This window comes from Thalassophryne amazonica, chromosome 7, assembly GCF_902500255.1.
Source record: "Thalassophryne amazonica chromosome 7, fThaAma1.1, whole genome shotgun sequence".
In the NCBI taxonomy this organism is placed as follows: Eukaryota; Metazoa; Chordata; class Actinopteri; order Batrachoidiformes; family Batrachoididae; genus Thalassophryne; species Thalassophryne amazonica.
In genome coordinates, this window is record NC_047109.1 from 106,859,062 (window position 1) to 106,876,404 (window position 17,343).

At 42.5% G+C, this 17,343-nt stretch overlaps 1 protein-coding gene across 2 annotated transcripts in view; it reads left to right on the forward strand.

Annotated features, from left to right (window-relative positions):
• azi2 (5-azacytidine induced 2) overlaps positions 1-17,343 on the forward strand; it is a 46,428-nt gene that overhangs the window by 6,254 nt on the left and 22,831 nt on the right. For both annotated transcript variants that reach the window (XR_004561946.1, XM_034175283.1), the window contains exons 3-7: positions 1,996-2,112; positions 8,407-8,506; positions 9,176-9,309; positions 9,613-9,677; positions 14,469-14,593. Coding sequence is in view for 1 of the 2 variants with exons in the window: in XM_034175283.1 (XP_034031174.1) it covers positions 1,996-2,112; positions 8,407-8,506; positions 9,176-9,309; positions 9,613-9,677; positions 14,469-14,593 (541 nt within the window). In the remaining variant the exon portion in view is untranslated. The remainder of the gene's footprint in view (positions 1-1,995; positions 2,113-8,406; positions 8,507-9,175; positions 9,310-9,612; positions 9,678-14,468; positions 14,594-17,343) is intronic.

The window sequence follows — 17,343 nt, forward strand, 5'->3', positions numbered from 1 at the left end:
TGCACTCTTTTACTACAACCCCTGGCAAAAATTATGGAATCACCGGCATCGAAGGATGTTCATTCAGTTGTTTAATTTTGCAGGAAAAAAGCAGATCACAGACATGACACAAAACTAAAGTCATTTCAAATGGCAACGTTCTGGCTTTAAGAAACACTATAAGAAATCAAGAAAAAAAATTATGGCAGTCAGTAACGGTTACTTGTTTAGACAAAGCAGAGGGAAAAAAATATGAACTCACTCAATTCTGAGGAATAAATTATGGAATCACCCTGTAAATTTTCATCTCCAAAACTAACACCTGCATCAAATCAGATCTGCTCGTTAGTCTGCATCGAAAAAGGAGTGATCACACCTTGGAGAGCTGTTGCACCAAGTGGACTGACATGAATCATGGCTCCAACACGAGAGATGTCAATTGAAACAAAGGAGAGGATTATCAAACTCTTAAAAGAGGGTAAATCATCACGCAATGTTGCAAAATATGTTGGTTGTTCACAGTCAGCTGTGTCTAAACTCTGGACCAAATACAAACAACATGGGAAGGTTGTTAAAGGCAAACATACTGGTAGACCAAGGAAGACATCAAAGCGTCAAGACAGAAAACTTAAAGCAATATGTCTCAAAAATCGAAAATGCACAACAAAACAAATGAGGAACGAATGGGAGGAAACTGGAGTGAACGTCTGTGACCGAAATGTAAGATACCGCCTAAAGGAAATGGGATTTACTTACAGAAAAGCTAAACAAAAGCCATCATTAACACCTAAACAGAAAAAAAACAAGGTTACAATGGGCTAAGGAAAAGCAATCATGGACTGTGGATGACTGGATGAAAGTCATATTCAGTGATGAATCTCGAATCTGCATTGAGCAAGGTGATGATGCTGGAACTTTTGTTTGGTGCCGTTCCAATGAAATTTGTAAAGATGACTGCCTGAAGAGGACATGTAAATTTCCGCAGTCATTGATGATATGGGGCTGCATGTCAGGTAAAGGCACTGGGGAGATGGCTGTCATTACATCATCAATAAATGCACAAGTTTGCGTTGATATTTTGGACACGTTTCTTATCCCATCAATTGAAAGGATGCTTGGGGATGATATCATTTTTCAAGATGATAATGCATCTTGCCATAGAGCAAAAACTGTGAAAATATTCCTTGCAAAAAGACACATAGGGTCAATGTCATGGCCTGCAAATAGTCCGGATCTTAATCCAATTGAAAATCTTTGGTGGCAGTTGAAGAAAATGGTCCATGACAAGGCTTCAACCTGCAAAGCTGATCTGGCAACAGCAATCAGCGAAAGTTGGAGCCACATTGATGAAGAGTACTGTTTGTCACTCATTAAGTCCATGCCTCAGAGACTGCAAGCTGTTATAAAAGCCAGAGGTGGTGCAACAAAATACTAGTGATGTGTTGGAGCGTTCTTTGTTTTTCATGATTCCATAATTTTTTCCTCAGAATTGAGTGATTCCATATTTTTTTTTCCCTCTGCTTGGTCTAAAAAAGTAACCGTTACTGACTGACACAATTTTTTTTTTCCTGATTTCTTATAGTGTTTCTTAAAGCCAGAAAGTTGCCATTTGAAATGACTTTAGTTTTGTGTCATGTCTGTGGTTTGCTTTTTTTCTACAAAATTAAACAACTGAATGAACATCCTCCGAGGCCGGTGATTCCATAATTTTTGCCAGGGGTTGTACAAAGCCACGCTGTTGTAATACGTGCAGAATGGTGCTTGCCATTGTCTTGCTGAAATAAGCAGGGACGTCCCTGAAAAAGACATTGCTTGAATGGAGCATGTAAAATTTAAAAAATTCCCAGACTCACTTTTGCAAGTAGACACTTTGCAGCATCCATCTGATGCTGCCTGTTCAAATAAAAAGTTTAGGTTTTTTTTTTATTATTATTTTTTTTTTTATTGTCTCACTTTCATCACTGAATAATGTTGCTTGTCATTGTGTCTTAGCATTTTAATCTGTCTCTGCTGTAGCTCTTCAGGCCAGAAGCCCCTCCATCAGAAGGCCCCCAATATGTCAACAAGGCCTTCAGTGCTTACAGAGGCATCTATATCGAGAAGGAGGACCTGCAGATGGAGCTTAACAAACTGGTATTTTACTCACGCACTCACTCATCTTCAAGCGCTTAATCCAGTTTAGGGTCACGGGGGGCTCACAAACAAACGCAGGCACACCTACGGACAGTTTAAAAGTTTCCAGTCCATCTAACCTGCATGTCTTTAGATGTGGGAGAAAGCCGGAGCACCCAGAGGGAACCCACACAAATACGGGGAGAACATGCACGCTCCTCACAGAATGGCCACAGGTGGGAATTGACCCCATGACCTTCTTGCTGTGAGGCAACAGTGCTAACTACTAAGTACCAGTGCTGCCCACTGGTACTTAATTTTGGTTTTTTGGTTTTTTTTTTTTTTTTTGAGCATGTATCAACATGTATATTAGGAACAATCAGTGCGAATGCATCAATCTGTACTAACCTTTTTTCTTAATAGCCACAGCTAATAGTGATAGAACAGTACAGTAGTGTTCAGAATAATAGTGCTATGTGACTAAAAAGCTTAATCTAGGTTTTGAGTATATTTCTTATTGTTACATGGAAAACAAGGTACCAGTAGATTTAGTAGATTCTTTCACCAAGACATCAAATCTAGGATTGCATCTCAGATGTGCTTTCTGGCAAATTGTACACTCAACAAAAATATAAACGCAACACTTTTGGTTTTGCTCCCATTTTGTATGAGATGAACTCAAAGATCTAAAACTTTTCCACATACGCGATATCACCATTTCCCTCAAATATTGTTCACAAACCAGTCTAAATCTGTGATAGTGAGCACTTCTCCTTTGCTGAGATAATCCATCCCACCTCACAGGTGTGCCATATCAAGATGCTGATTAGACACCATGGTTAGTGCACAGGTGTGCCTTAGACTGCCCACAATAAAAGGCCACTCTGAAAGGTGCAGTTTTGTTTTATTGGGGGGGGGGGATACCAGTCAGTATTTGCCTCATGCAGTGCAACACATCTCCTTCGCATAGAGTTGATCAGGTTGTCAATTGTGGCCTGTGGAATGTTGGTCCACTCCTCTTCAATGGCTGTGCGAAGTTGCTGGATATTGGCAGGAACTGGTACACGCTGTCGTATACGCCGGTCCAGAGCATCCCAAACATGCTCAATGGGTGACATGTCCGGTGAGTATGCCGGCCGTGCAAGAACTGGGACATTTTCAGCTTCCAAGAATTGAGTACAGATCCTTGCAACATGGGGCCGTGCATTATCCTGCTGCAACATGAGGTGATGTTCTTGGATGTATGGCACAACAATGGGCCTCAGGATCTCGTCACGGTATCTCTGTGCATTCAAAATGCCATCAATAAAATGCACCTGTGTTCTTCGTCCATAACAGACGCCTGCCCATACCATAACCCCACCGCCACCATGGGCCGCGCGATCCACAACATTGACATCAGAAAACCGCTCACCCACACGACGCCACTCACGCTGTCTGCCATCTGCCCTGGACAGTGTGAACCATTTGCCCACTCAAGTCGGTTACGACGACGAACTGGAGTCAGGTCGAGACCCCGATGAGGACGACGAGCATGCAGATGAGCTTCCCTGAGACAGTTTCTGACAGTTTGTGCAGAAATTCTTTGGTTATGCAAACCGATTGTTTCAGCAGCTGTCCGAGTTGCTGGTCTCAGACAATCTTGGAGGTGAACATGCTGGATGTGGAGGTCCTGGGCTGGTGTGGTTACACGTGGTCTGCGGTTGTGAGGCTGGTTGAATGTACTGCCAAATTCTCTGAAACGCCTTTGGAGACAGACTATGGTAGAGAAATGAACATTCAATACACGAGCAACAGCTCTGGTTGACATTCCTGCTGTCAGCATGCCAATTGCACACTCCCTCAAATCTTGCGACATCTGTGGCATTGTGCTGTGTGATAAAACTGCACCTTTCAGAGTGGCCTTTTATTGTGGGCAGTCTAAGGCACACCTGTGCACTAATCATGGTGTCTAATCAGCATCTTGATATGGCACACCTGTGAGGTGGGATGGATTATCTCAGCAAAGGAGAAGTGCTCACTATCACAGATTTAGACTGGTTTGTGAACAATATTTGAGGGAAATGGTGATATTGTGTATGTGGAAAAAGTTTTAGATCTTTGAGTTCATCTCATACAAAATGGGAGCAAAACCAAAGTGTTGCGTTTATATTTTTGTGTGTGTGTGTGTGTATATATATATATATGTATGTATATATATATATATATATATATATACGAGGTCTATTAGAGAAGTATCCGACCTTATTATTTTTTCAAAAACCATATGGATTTGAATCACGTGTGATTACATCAGACATGCTTGAACCCTCGTGGGCATGCGAGAGTTTTTTCACGCCTGTCGGTTACGTCATTCGCCTGTGGGCAGTCTTTGAGTGAGGAGTCGTCCACCCGCTCGTCGATTTTTTTTCATTGTTTAGGAATGGCTCAGAGACTGTTGCTTTGTTTGATAAAAATTTTTTCAAAACTGTAAGGCACAACTGAGTGGACACCATTCAATAAATTCAGCTGGTTTTCGGTAAAAATTTTAACGGCTGATGAGAGATTTTGGTCTGGTAGTGTCGCTTTAAGGACGGTCCACGGCGCCTGACGGCAATCTGCGCTTCGAGGCGGCAGCGTCTCGCCGTTTCAAGTTGAAAACTTCCACATTTCAGGCTCTGTTGACGCAGTAAGTCGTCAGAGAACAGAGAACTTTCAGAAGAAGTCGGCATGAGGAGTTTATTCAGACATTCCATTGTTAACGGTCATTTTGTAATGAAAGAACGTGCGGGCAGAGTCGCATGTCGGGCTGGACCCGACCGCGGGGGGTCGCGGCAGGAAAAACACCTCCGTTGGAAATCTTAACGGGCAAGTTGGAACATGCCCAAGCTGTTAAACAATTTCTCAGTTACTCACTTGTTGAAAGCCATTAAAAGCCGCCTGAATTCTACAAATGGTTTTCAACACGGAGGTGTTTTTCCTGTCGCGGCGCACACAGATTTGCCGAGTCGTAACGGAAACGACTCGGCGAATTTGCGCGTACGTCTTTCGTTAAAAAAATGTCCTTAAACAGTGGAATGTCCGCATAAATTCCTCATGCTGGCCTCTTCTGAATCTTCTCTGTTCTCTCACGATGTCCTGGGTAAATTAAGCCTTAAATTAGGATGTTATCAGCTCGAAACAGGACGTCCCGCTCCGTGGGAAGTCCTTACACCGACAGAAACACCCCATAATCTCTCATCAGCCGTTAAACTTTTCACAGAAAACCAGCTTAATTTCTCGAATAGTGTCCACTCGGATATTCCTCACAGGTCCAGAAAAAATTTTGATAAAGCAACGCGCGCCGTCTCGAGCAGCGTGTGAAACAAAGGAATTCAGCCGAGAGGGCGGGACCACATCTCACTCAAGGCCTGCCCACAGGGAAATGACGTCACCGACACGCGTGAAAAAACTCACGCATGCGCACGAGGGTTCAAGCATGATTGGTGTAATCGCATGTCATTCAAATCCATATAGTTAAAAAAAAAATAATAAAAGGGTCGGTTTATTATCTAAGAGACCTCGTATGCTGGTGTTCTAAAGAGGTCTCCCAACCAAGTACTAACCAGATCCTGCTCTGCTTAGCTTCTGAGATCTGACGGGATCAGGCTGACAGAGCAGGCCAGCTGCATAACATATACAGTAGTGTTCAGAATAATAGTAGTGCTATGTGACTAAAAAGATTAATCCAGGTTTTGAGTATATTTCTTATTGTTACATGGTCTGTTAGAAAAGTATCCAACCTTTTTTTTTTTTTTTCCCCCCCCCCAAAAACTTGATGGACTTGAATCAAGCGTGCTTGCATGAGCCAACCTTGAACCTTCGTGTGTTGTTGCTCCAGTCGTTCTGCCATTTTCCTTGCATTGAAAATCCACCAAGAGCACTACACACGACCTCACACAAATGCTGCTTGCCAGCAACTGACGCAATCGACAGGCGTGAAAAAATTCATGCATGCACACGAAGGTTCAGGGTTGGCTCATGCAAGCACACATCAGGTTTTTGCAAAAAAAAAAAAAAAAAAGGGTTGGATACTTTTCTAACAGACCTCGTGTATATATATAAGGCAATCCGAATTAAAGCAGAAATGCCACTTTCAACAGCCTGAACCTCATTTCTGGCATAAAATATGGTCTTTTACTCGCTAATATAACTTTGGTGTCGTTAGGAGCCTATGGTTCAAACGACGTGTTCAGTTCAAATCTGAGTCAAACATCTTTGTTCTTTTACTAAGGTGGATTAGAACTTTTTGTGGTACACAGCACAAACTACTGTACAGGAGGAACCCAGTGGTCAATATGTGTCACCGATTTCAAAATGCAGCTTTTTTTTTCCTCTTTTGGGGGGTGGGGTGGCATGTGCTGTGACATGTCAATCATCTGTGTCCAAACAAATTTCAGGGGAGTCCAGCACAGCCCTGGCCTCTGCTCTAGCACCACCCATGCCAGGAAGTGTTCAACACTTCCTGACATTTCCTGTTTCACTGTGGACTCAAAATTTGGCACTTCCTGTTTCAGTGTGAACTTGACACAGAGTTCCCGCGAGATTCCACAAGATCCCGCCTGGTACTCCAGGAAGTGTCAATCCAGGAAGTGTTCAACATTTGACATTTCCTGTTTCACTGTGGACTCATAATTTCGCCCTTCCTGTTTGGCACTCGGTGTACCATGACCAAGCTTCATGCCGCTGCGCGTCGCTTCGTTCGTATCAACCCCACTTGACAAGTCCATACTTTTACATTAACCAAGGCAACGTATCTCACAATGGTTAACTCATCTTTGTTGGTAACACTGCTCTTACTCCTGAATCAGAGGAAGACTTGCAATACATTCACGGACCAGTTCAAAGGGCTGAAGATGCAGATCTAAGACCACGATTGTAGTGAGTGTTAGATTGACTTATAGATTAACCTTCTAACATAGTTTCAAAGAAAACACTTTCTTGTAAACAACACATTCATCGAAGGTTAGTAAATCATTGTTATGAATGTGTATGAATGACTGTGGTTGTAAAAAAAAAAAAAAAAAAAAAAAAAAAAAAAAAAAAAAAAAATGAATTTAACAAAAATGGCCTTAAAATTTCATAGCTTATCCAATACAGGAACACAAACTGAGGCCAAAACATGAAGGTATTTATATTTTCTTTAATTTTGCTTTTCCATTTTTCAACTTTCTGATGCAGACTGTCATTGTCTCCTATAAAATGTAGTGAGTGAATATATGGATAGATGAATGAATCCATCCACATTATTAACACGATAACTCAAAAATGGTAAATGCTGTCATCTTGCCAAAGCCTGGGTCTGTTGGCCACCAAGGCCACCACTGCCTGTTTTATTACCATAGTTATGCCGCGTTCACACTGGGCGCCACGTGACGCCACAAACTTGTGTCCCTCGCCTGGCGATGGACGTGCCATATCACCCAGTGTGTCGCTCTGCTTGAGCCACGTTCACACCAGACGCCACAAATTCATCATTTGCTGCAGGAGCTGCGTCTGGATGATGGCCGTTTTCAGTGGTACTTCCACTTCTCCAGAACCCAGTTTGAGGACCTCCTGTCCAGTTCGCGCACGCACATGTGAACAAAGAAAAAAAAAAAAAAACTGGTTGCTGCCGCAGTTCCTCGCTCTCCCCTCCAACTCTGTCATAATTGTGTTATAAACTAGTTACCATTTGTTTTATTATATATCTGTGTAGTTAATAAAATTATCTTCATGGATGATTTCTTCGCGTCCGCACGTGAGAAAAAAAAACTGCTGCTGCAGTTCATCACTCTCCCCTCAAACTGTCATAATTGTGTTTAATAAATAAAGGACAAAAGGGACATTAGTCCTGCTCACAGGCTGATTGCCAGAGACAGGACATGTCTACATCAAGTATAAACTCCAGACATGTCACGTCACTACATATCCCGTCCCTGATTGGTCATCGCGGTGCAACAAGATGAAAAAGGTCGGATTTTTCAACTTGGGAAAGAGGGCGACGCGACGTGATGCAATGCGATATTGCACCACAAACGCGCCAATCGGTCACAATCGCTTTATTCATGTCCATTGCGTTGCATTGTGTGGCTTGGACTTTTGTGGCGCCACAACGCGTTCTTCCATAGGGATTACATGGCAACCTCTCGCCGCCGTTGCTTGTGTGGCTTCTGGCGTGAACGCGGCATTACACCCATGGCAGCTAATTATTCAAGATTGTGATATCATCAGAGCTTTGCACAAGTGCAGTAATCCTGCATGCATTCTTGACTTTATTCTTATTCAACATCACTCTTTCCTTCTTGTTCATATCAGAAAAAGGAAAAGAGTGAGAGTGAGAGGCTGCTGACAGAGCAGCTCCAGGCCAAAGAGTTGGAGCTGCTTCAGCTGAAGACTGAGATGGAGACCAGCCAAGGTACAGGTAGAGCACCAATACTGCCTTCTCCTTAGCAATCGTTTCAACATTGTGTCAGCTACAAAGTTTATAATCCGTTCTGTGGTGAAGAGAGTTCATAGTGTGTTTGCTGGTAATAAATTGAGAAAGCACACGTGGAGTAAAGCTCTGCATTTTAGCCGAAGCACAGATTGAGCTCAGAAGAATCCAACTTGTACAGCAGCTGCTTTGCACTGAAGTCCAAACAGTGTCTCTGTGTGTCATAAATACAAGTGTCCTGTCATAAATATCAGCCAAAACCATTTAATAAATGTGATGCACTTGTATGACTATTTTAGATTTTTTTTCTAGTGCAGGTCATTGTGAGGTTTGTGATGCAGTCCAGTAACATTCCAGTGTCTAAAGTTACCTCTACCAAGGCCATACACACCATCACTCACAGTAGAAAAGATTTATTTTTAAATTGCACGGTTCCACCCATTTAAAATGTGTTAATGCCAAAATGTGATTTCAGTAAAAAGTTTCTGTAAATTATCTGGTAGTTGCTTGTGTCTGGCTTTATACATTACCAGAGCTGTCTGCAATTCTACCAGATCTGGGAGTTTTAAGACAGGAGTTTATGAATAAAGTGTTAGTTTGATCATGCAAACCTGCCTTATGAACCATCATCATTTGTCTGTGTGCTTCCAGTAATGAAGAGCATGAACAGCCCTCAGGATTACTGGCAGGTGGACAGAGTCAACACTGAGCTAAAGATCCGCAAACTGCAGGAGGAGCTGGAGAAGGTGACGCTGGAAAACAGCAGACTGCTGGAGAGAAGTGTGGTAAGAGAAGGTGGGAAGGAAGACTTCAAAAGAGTATAAATGGGCAGGGGGGCAAAGACAAAGATGGAGGAGGTGAGATGAAAGGAGATGAATGAAGGAGTGCTGTATAATGGCATAAAATGTGTGGCGTCACCAGAGGAAATATGTTTGTGAAAAGGAGAAGGACTATAAAGCTGAAAAATGGTCTAGTGAAGGAATGGGAGAAGAGTTCAAAAGTTGATGTGCTTCAATTTAAACATTGACCTATTTTACAGTAATGATGATATTAAGCATAAAACTACTGTGAATGTGTTTCTCTTTTAGGAGGAACCCCACGGGCCTAACGGCCCAGGCTTGGACCAGCCCTGTGACCCAAAGTTTAATCCCAGGTATATTCATTTATGATTACTGACAACTGGCTGACAATTATGCCAAAAGACCTTTTCTGAATTGAGTCCACAAAGCAAGCATGTCTGTTATAGTCGGGCCGAGGCCTAGAATGCCTAAATTTCCAGAATGTGGAAAAATTCTTTTGAAATATCCCGAATCTGCCTTAAAATTAAATGGTTAATATTACAGTCCAGAGCTGCCTTTTTCATCACATTTTGGGGTAAAAAGTTGATTATTTTTCAGAAATAAGTTGAAATTTTCAGAAACAGTGGCTTCTCTGATGGCAGCTGTTAAGAAGCCAAGTGAGAAATTGCATGTCTGTATTTATGATTGTCCATGATCAAGACAAAGATCCAGACTTTCAGTGACTTCATGCACTCTGCCATCAGTTGGGGAGACATTCAATTATCTTGGCAGTGACATGTCTCTGGGTTCTTGGACTTTGAGTTTGAGAGACAACTGGGACGATCTTATGGAGTCCTGAGGTCACCAGGCAGAGGTGTTTTGTGAATGAAGGTCCAAATGTTTTGCATCCTGGTGCTTCATGTCTTATTGTATGGCTGTGAGATTTGACAACTAAATGTGTTTGGTACCAAATCTTTTAGGAGGTTCTTGGGTTACCGCTGAAATGACTTTGTGTCAAACAAGTGTTTCCTTCAGGAGACATAGATGAGGAATATCACTTGGACTTTGAGGGAATGTCAGCTACAACATCTTGTCAGTGTGTCACATTTTTCTGGGTACAACACAGCACAACTCAGTGTTGAGGATCCTAACAACTGGAAAAGACCTAGAACATGTCAATATATCACCTGCCTGTGACAGATGGATGGCTGCTTTTGGGAGGTGTGCATGGACCAGTTAGATGCCTGTGTGGTTTCCATCCAGGACTCAAGACTCTTCCGTAGTATGGTGGATATAGCAATGTGCAGTACCAGTACATGCTCCCAGACCTGATCTGTCCTGACCTTATTAATCATCGTAAGACATGTCAGAATATGGAGTGAAAATGACTAACATTTATTAGTCATGTTTTTCCCAATTAAATACTCCAGTCCTGTTCTTCAAAGTGTAAATTGGACCAACTGAGATTTTTCCAAATATCTGTTTTCTCATGACTTGTCTTAAGAATTTGAGACAACTTGCCACATACCTGCCAACATTTGAATTTACCAATGCCCACGCGTGAACGCGAGTGCCAGCAGCATGAAGCGTAGCTAGGGGAGTCCGGTGGTGTGCCACTTCACCTACACAACTGCGGAACTAATGGGCGTCCCACACACACTCATGCAGGACACAGGGGTAAATACCGGAACCGTCCCCCAATGCAGGACAGTTGGCAACTCTGCTTGCCAACACACAACTGATCATGAGCCAGTCGTAGCTCATCTACACTCAACAAAAATATAAACGCATCACTTTTGGTTTTGCTCCCATTTTGTATGAGATGAACTCAAAGATCTAAAACTTTTTCCACATACACAATATCACCATTTCCCTCAAATATTGTTCACAAACCAGTCTAAATCTGTGATAGTGAGCACTTCTCCTTTGCTGAGATAATCCATCCCACCTCACAGGTGTGCCATATCAAGATGCTGATTAGACACCATGATTAGTGCACAGGTGTGCCTTAGACTGCCCACAATAAAAGGCCACTCTGAAAGGTGCAGTTTTGTTTTATTGGGGGGGGGGGGGGATACCAGTCAGTATCTGGTGTGACCACCATTTGCCTCATGCAGTGCAACACATCTCCTTCGCATAGAGTTGATCAGGTTGTCAATTGTGGCCTGTGGAATGTTGGTCCACTCCTCTTCAATGGCTGTGTGAAGTTGCTGGATATTGGCAGAAACTGGTACACGCTGTCGTATACGCCGGTCCAGAGCATCCCAGACATGTTCAATGGGTGACATGTCCGGTGAGTATGCCGGTCATGCAAGAACTGGGACATTTTCAGCTTCCAAGAATTGTGTACAGATCCTTGCAACATGGGGCCGTGCATTATCCTGCTGCAATATGAGGTGATGTTCTTGGATGTATGGCACAACAATGGGCCTCAGGATCTCGTCACGGTATCTCTGTGCATTCAAAATGCCATCAATAAAATGCACCTGTGTTCTTCATCCATAACAGACGCCTGCCCATACCATAACCCCACTGCCACCATGGGCCACTCGATCCACAACATTGACATCAGAAAACCACTCACCCACACGACGCCACACACGCTGTCTACCATCTGCCCTGAACAGTGTGAACCGGGATTCATCCGTGAAGAGAACACCTCTCCAACGTGCCAAATGCCAGCGAATGTGAGCATTTGCCCACTCAAGTCGGTTACGACGACGAACTGGAGTCAGGTCGAGACCCTGATGAGGACGACGAGCATGCAGATGAGCTTCCCTGAGATGGTTTCTGACAGTTTGTTCAGAAATTCTTTGGTTATGCAAACTGATTGTTTCAGCAGCTGTCTGAGTGGCTGGTCTCAGACAATCTTGGAGGTGAACATGCTGGATGTGGAGGTCCTGGGCTGGTGTGGTTACACGTGGTCTGCGGTTGTGAGGCTGGTTGGATGTACTGCCAAATTCTCTGAAACGCCTTTGGAGACGGCTTATGGTAGAGAAATGAACAATTGCACGCTCCCTCAAATCTTGCGACATCTGTGGCATTGTGCTGTGTGATAAAACTGCACCTTTCAGAGTGGCCTTTTATTGTGGGCAGTCTACGGCACACCTGTGCACTAATCATGGTGTCTAATCAGCATCTTGATATGGCACACCTGTGAGGTGGGATGGATTATCTCAGCAACGGAGAAGTGCTCACTATCACAGATTTAGACTGGTTTGTGAACAATATTTGAGGGAAATGGTGATATTGTGTATGTGGAAAAAGTTTTAGATCTTTGAGTTCATCTCATACAAAATGGGAGCAAAACCAAAAGTGTTGCGTTTATATTTTTATTGAGTGTAGTTTTCCACAAGCATTTCAATCTAGCATGTGGATGAACTCGACACAGTCCATGCTTTCATCTTACATAACTGTGACCAAAAAAAAAAAAAAAAAATCCCTAAATGTTAAGTGTTTGTTTGTTTTACGTATGCTTATGTCCTTCTGCGTGAATTTTAAATACTTGGTGCTTTCACAATAGAAAAATAATCTGCAAGAAATATGGAAGAGAAAGTGCAACGAATGACCTTTTTGGAATAGTTGTGTGTAGACAAAGTGGTTAGAATTTCAGTGTCTGCTGGTTTGTGAGTCAGACTGCAGTTATCCTCTTTGGCCACTAGAGGAGGGTGCAGCTTTAGACTTCTTAAACAGATATGTGCATCCAGCTGATGATTTTCACTTCACCTGAAAAGCGAAGGATTCATTCATACAAAAATATTTGCAGTTATGGTTAATATATATTGTATAAATCTGCATTTCAGTGTTTTGAGACACCCAATTCATTTTATTGTTTGTCTGTGTTTCTACAGTGACGTGTGCTATTTTGGGGGGTAAAAAGCCATGCTACTTGTCTCAGTGAAGATAATATCTTAAATTCATTGGGAAATGTGCCATTGTCTCACATTTCATGAAGAAAGATGTAATTGAGATGCACTTGTCAGCAGTCTTCATATGGCATTCACTTTTTAGCAGCACAAAAATCTTCATTTTAGCTGTTTGAGGCATGTGTCTGAAGTTAAGGTGGGCGAAGTGTTGATGAGATTCTGCAGCTTTACTTAAGGTGTGGATAGGAGCGTTTTGTAGGTGTTGCTGGCTCCAAATACCACCAGACATATTTTTTGCATGTGTTTTTGTGATTTTTGGAATACTGCCGATGCCACTGTGAGCTTTAATATTTAATCCATCAGCACGGCCGTTTGATCATTGTACTGTTTCACACAACCCCATAGAGAAACCTTCACACGGTCCAAAATAAAAGCTAACTAGCTAAAAGCTTAGAAGGTTTTAAGAAGCCATCAAAACCCAATGTCATATGTTTTGCTTTCTATTCCTTCAGTGCTTATCAAAAAGTTGCAGATTAAATGTTGTTTATCTGAGTAGCTTTTCAATCCTAAAAGAAGTTGTCGGTTTGTGCAGAAACATTCACGTATGCAACTGCAGTAAAATGTCTTGTGGTTTTGTGATTTTTAGTTTACTTGTTTTTCAGAAGTCTAGCAGGTCCATATTTTAAGTGTGTATAACTAGTTTTCCATGCTGCTACCCTAACATTGTTCAAAATAATCCCCAGTAGAGACGTGACCACATTGCAGGGCAAGCAAAGGATTTATTTAGTCAGTGAGTCTGCAAAATTCCAGAATGAACAATGTCTAAACTACTGCATGTTTGGTTCTGATAGATACAGGTGAGGACCAATGAACCTCCTATTTTGGGCCATGATGGTATCTTTTAACATGCACAGTGACTGTAACATAAGATAAAGACAAATGGGTCACATCCTTTTGCTAATTGCAGGGTCCTGATGGCCACTGGGGGGCAGTGTTGCTTGTGACACAATAAGGCTTCCAAAATTCTATCCCTTACAAATTCTAGGGGGATCATGAAAGGGGAGTAAGAAAAGAGTTACACTAATATGAAGGATGTATCGAGCTACACTGTGCAAAAAGTTTTTGCATGCTCTGACGTGTTAAATACCGATTTTTGATTTTTGCCATTGTAGTGGAATATAGAAGCCTCCCCCACCCCCCAAAAAATGCTTGTAACTAAAGGCTGTCCACATGAACAGAAGTGCATGAAACATAATTTAATTTTTTTTTAATGAAAAACAATGTTGTCTGCACGTGTAGGGGGAGGAGCATACAGCAGGAGTATGAAGCGTTGTGCTGTGAGATCACTCGTGTCCATTCAATGCTGAAGAACCAAACGAGCCTGATTAGGAAACTCGGGCCACTAATCAGTGAGACAAGAAAAGGTGAGACCCGATAACCTTTTTCCACACCTCCTCAGCTTCACTGTCTTCACTGTGAGAGACGCCTGCTCTTGTATTCTTGTATTCTCTTACAGGCTTTTTTCTTTTTGAATACATTGGACATCTTTTTTTTTTTTTTTTTATCATTTAAAACATAGGAACACATTTGCATTTCTGTACTTTGATGCTTTGAGATTCTACAGTTTACAGTACATAGGTCATGGGTTGAAGTCTACCAGTGTCCAGTTCCTTTATGTATAGAGTTTGCATGTTGTTCCCTGTGTTTGTGTCAGTTTCTTCCACCATCATACCATGCGCATTAGGTTCTCTCTCCTAGATGTGGAGTTGTTTCACGAAGAGACACCAACATATATTACGCTCAACAAAAATATAAACGCAACACTTTTGGTTTTGATCCCATTTTGTATGAGATGAACTCAAAGATCTAAAACTTTTTCCACATACACAATATCACCATTTCCCTCAAATATTGTTCACAAACCAGTCTAAATCTGTGATAGTGAGCACTTCTCCTTTGCTGAGATAATCCATCCCACCTCACAGGTGTGCCATATCAAGATGCTGATTAGACACCATGATTAGTGCACAGGTGTGCCTTAGACTGCCCACAATAAAAGGCCACTCTGAAAGGTGCAGTTTTATCACACAGCACAATGCCACAGATGTCGCAATATTTGAGGGAGCGTGCAATTGGCATGCTGACAGCAGGAATGTCAACCAGAGCTGTTGCTTGTGTATTGAATGTTCATTTCTCTACCATAAGCCGTCTCCAAAGGCGTTTCAGAGAATTTGGCAGTACATCCAACCAGCCTCACAACCGCAGACCACGTGTAACCACACCAGCCCAGGACCTCCACATCCAGCATGTTCACCTCCAAGATCGTCTGAGACCAGCCACTCGGACAGCTGCTGAAACAATCGGTTTGCATAACCAAAGAATTTCTGCACAAACTGTCAGAAACCGTCTCAGGGAAGCTCATCTGCATGCTCGTCGTCCTCATCGGGGTCTCGACCTGACTCCAGTTCGTCGTCGTAACCGACTTGAGTGGGCAAATGCTCACATTCGCTGGCGTTTGGCACGTTGGAGAGGTGTTCTCTTCACGGATGAATCCCGGTTCACACTGTTCAGGGCAGATGGCAGACAGCGTGTGTGGTGTCGTGTGGATGAGCGGTTTTCTGATGTCAGTGTTGTGGATCGAGTGGCCCATGGTGGTGGTGGGGTTATGGTATGGGCAGGCGTCTGTTATGGAGGAAGAACACAGGTGCATTTTATTGATGGCATTTTGAATGCACAGAGATACCGTGACGAGATCCTGAGGCCCATTGTTGTGCCATACATCCAAGAACATCACCTCATATTGCAGCAGGATAATGCACGGCCCCATGTTACAAGGATCTGTACACAATTCTTGGAAGCTGAAAATGTCCCAGTTCTTGCATGGCCGGCATACTCACCGGACATGTCACCCATTGAGCGTGTTTGGGATGCTCTGGACCGGCGTATACGACAGCGTGTACCAGTTCCTGCCAATATCCAGCAATTTCGCACAGCCATTGAAGAGGAGTGGACCAACATTCCACAGGCCACAATTGACAACCTGATCAACTCTATGCGAAGGAGATGTGTTGCACTGCATGAGGCAAATGGTGGTCACACCAGATACTGACTGGTATCCCCCCCCAATAAAACAAAACTGCACCTTTCAGAGTGGCCTTTTATTGTGGACAGTCTAAGGCACACCTGTGCACTAATCATGGTGTCTAATCAGCATCTTGATATGGCACACCTGTGAGGTGGGATGGATTATCTCAGCAAAGAAGTGCTCACTATCACAGATTTAGACTGGTTTGTGAACAATATTTGAGGGAAATGGTGATATTGTGTATGTGGAAAAAGTTTTAGATCTTTGAGTTCATCTCATACAAAATGGGAGCAAAACCAAAAGTGATGCGTTTATATTTTTGTTGAGTGTATTAGTGCTTATGCAACATTAACTGTCCAATGGCTGAAAGTTTCACTGGATTAAAATAACTGGCACACAGACTGGTAAGTTGAGAAATAAAACACTTAACACATAAATAAAAATGGCAACAAGAATGCTAATAATCAGCTGTGTTAGTACTCAAAATGCTTGGAAAGATAGCGACAGCTCTGTGTTTTGTTTTGGATTTTTTTTTTTTTTTTTTTTTTTTTTTTTGGTGGGGGGGCTCTCTCTCTCTTCTGCAACTCTCTGCAAAAATTATGCAATCACTTCTTGCCAAGTAGAGACATGGTACAAAACAAATTTGTGCAATAGCTGAACATTCTGGTGTTCTGAAAGATACCTCAAACAAATTAAATGTAAATCCTGTAGTTAATAGTATATGGAATGATGGATCTGCTATGGCGACCCCTAACGGGAGCAGGCAAGAGAAGGAGAATGTTCTATTTCTTTCCAGACTGGGTAGAGGGAAAATATTATATATAATTGCTCAATGTTGATTAAAAGTGATCAAAAACAACAACAACAAAAAGAATCGGCATTAGTATGCTGTTGCGTCTTCTTGGGCCTTTGCAGGGTTCTCTCTCGGGGTTCAAAAACTGTTAGTCACTGTAGCTAATTAGTGTCAGTCTCAGTTAGCCACATGGAAAACTGATTAGCCACACATTGGCAGAATGGGGGGAAAAATGACAATACGCAAGAGTGGACATTTAAAATTTGACAACTCACACTCAACATACTACATAGAAC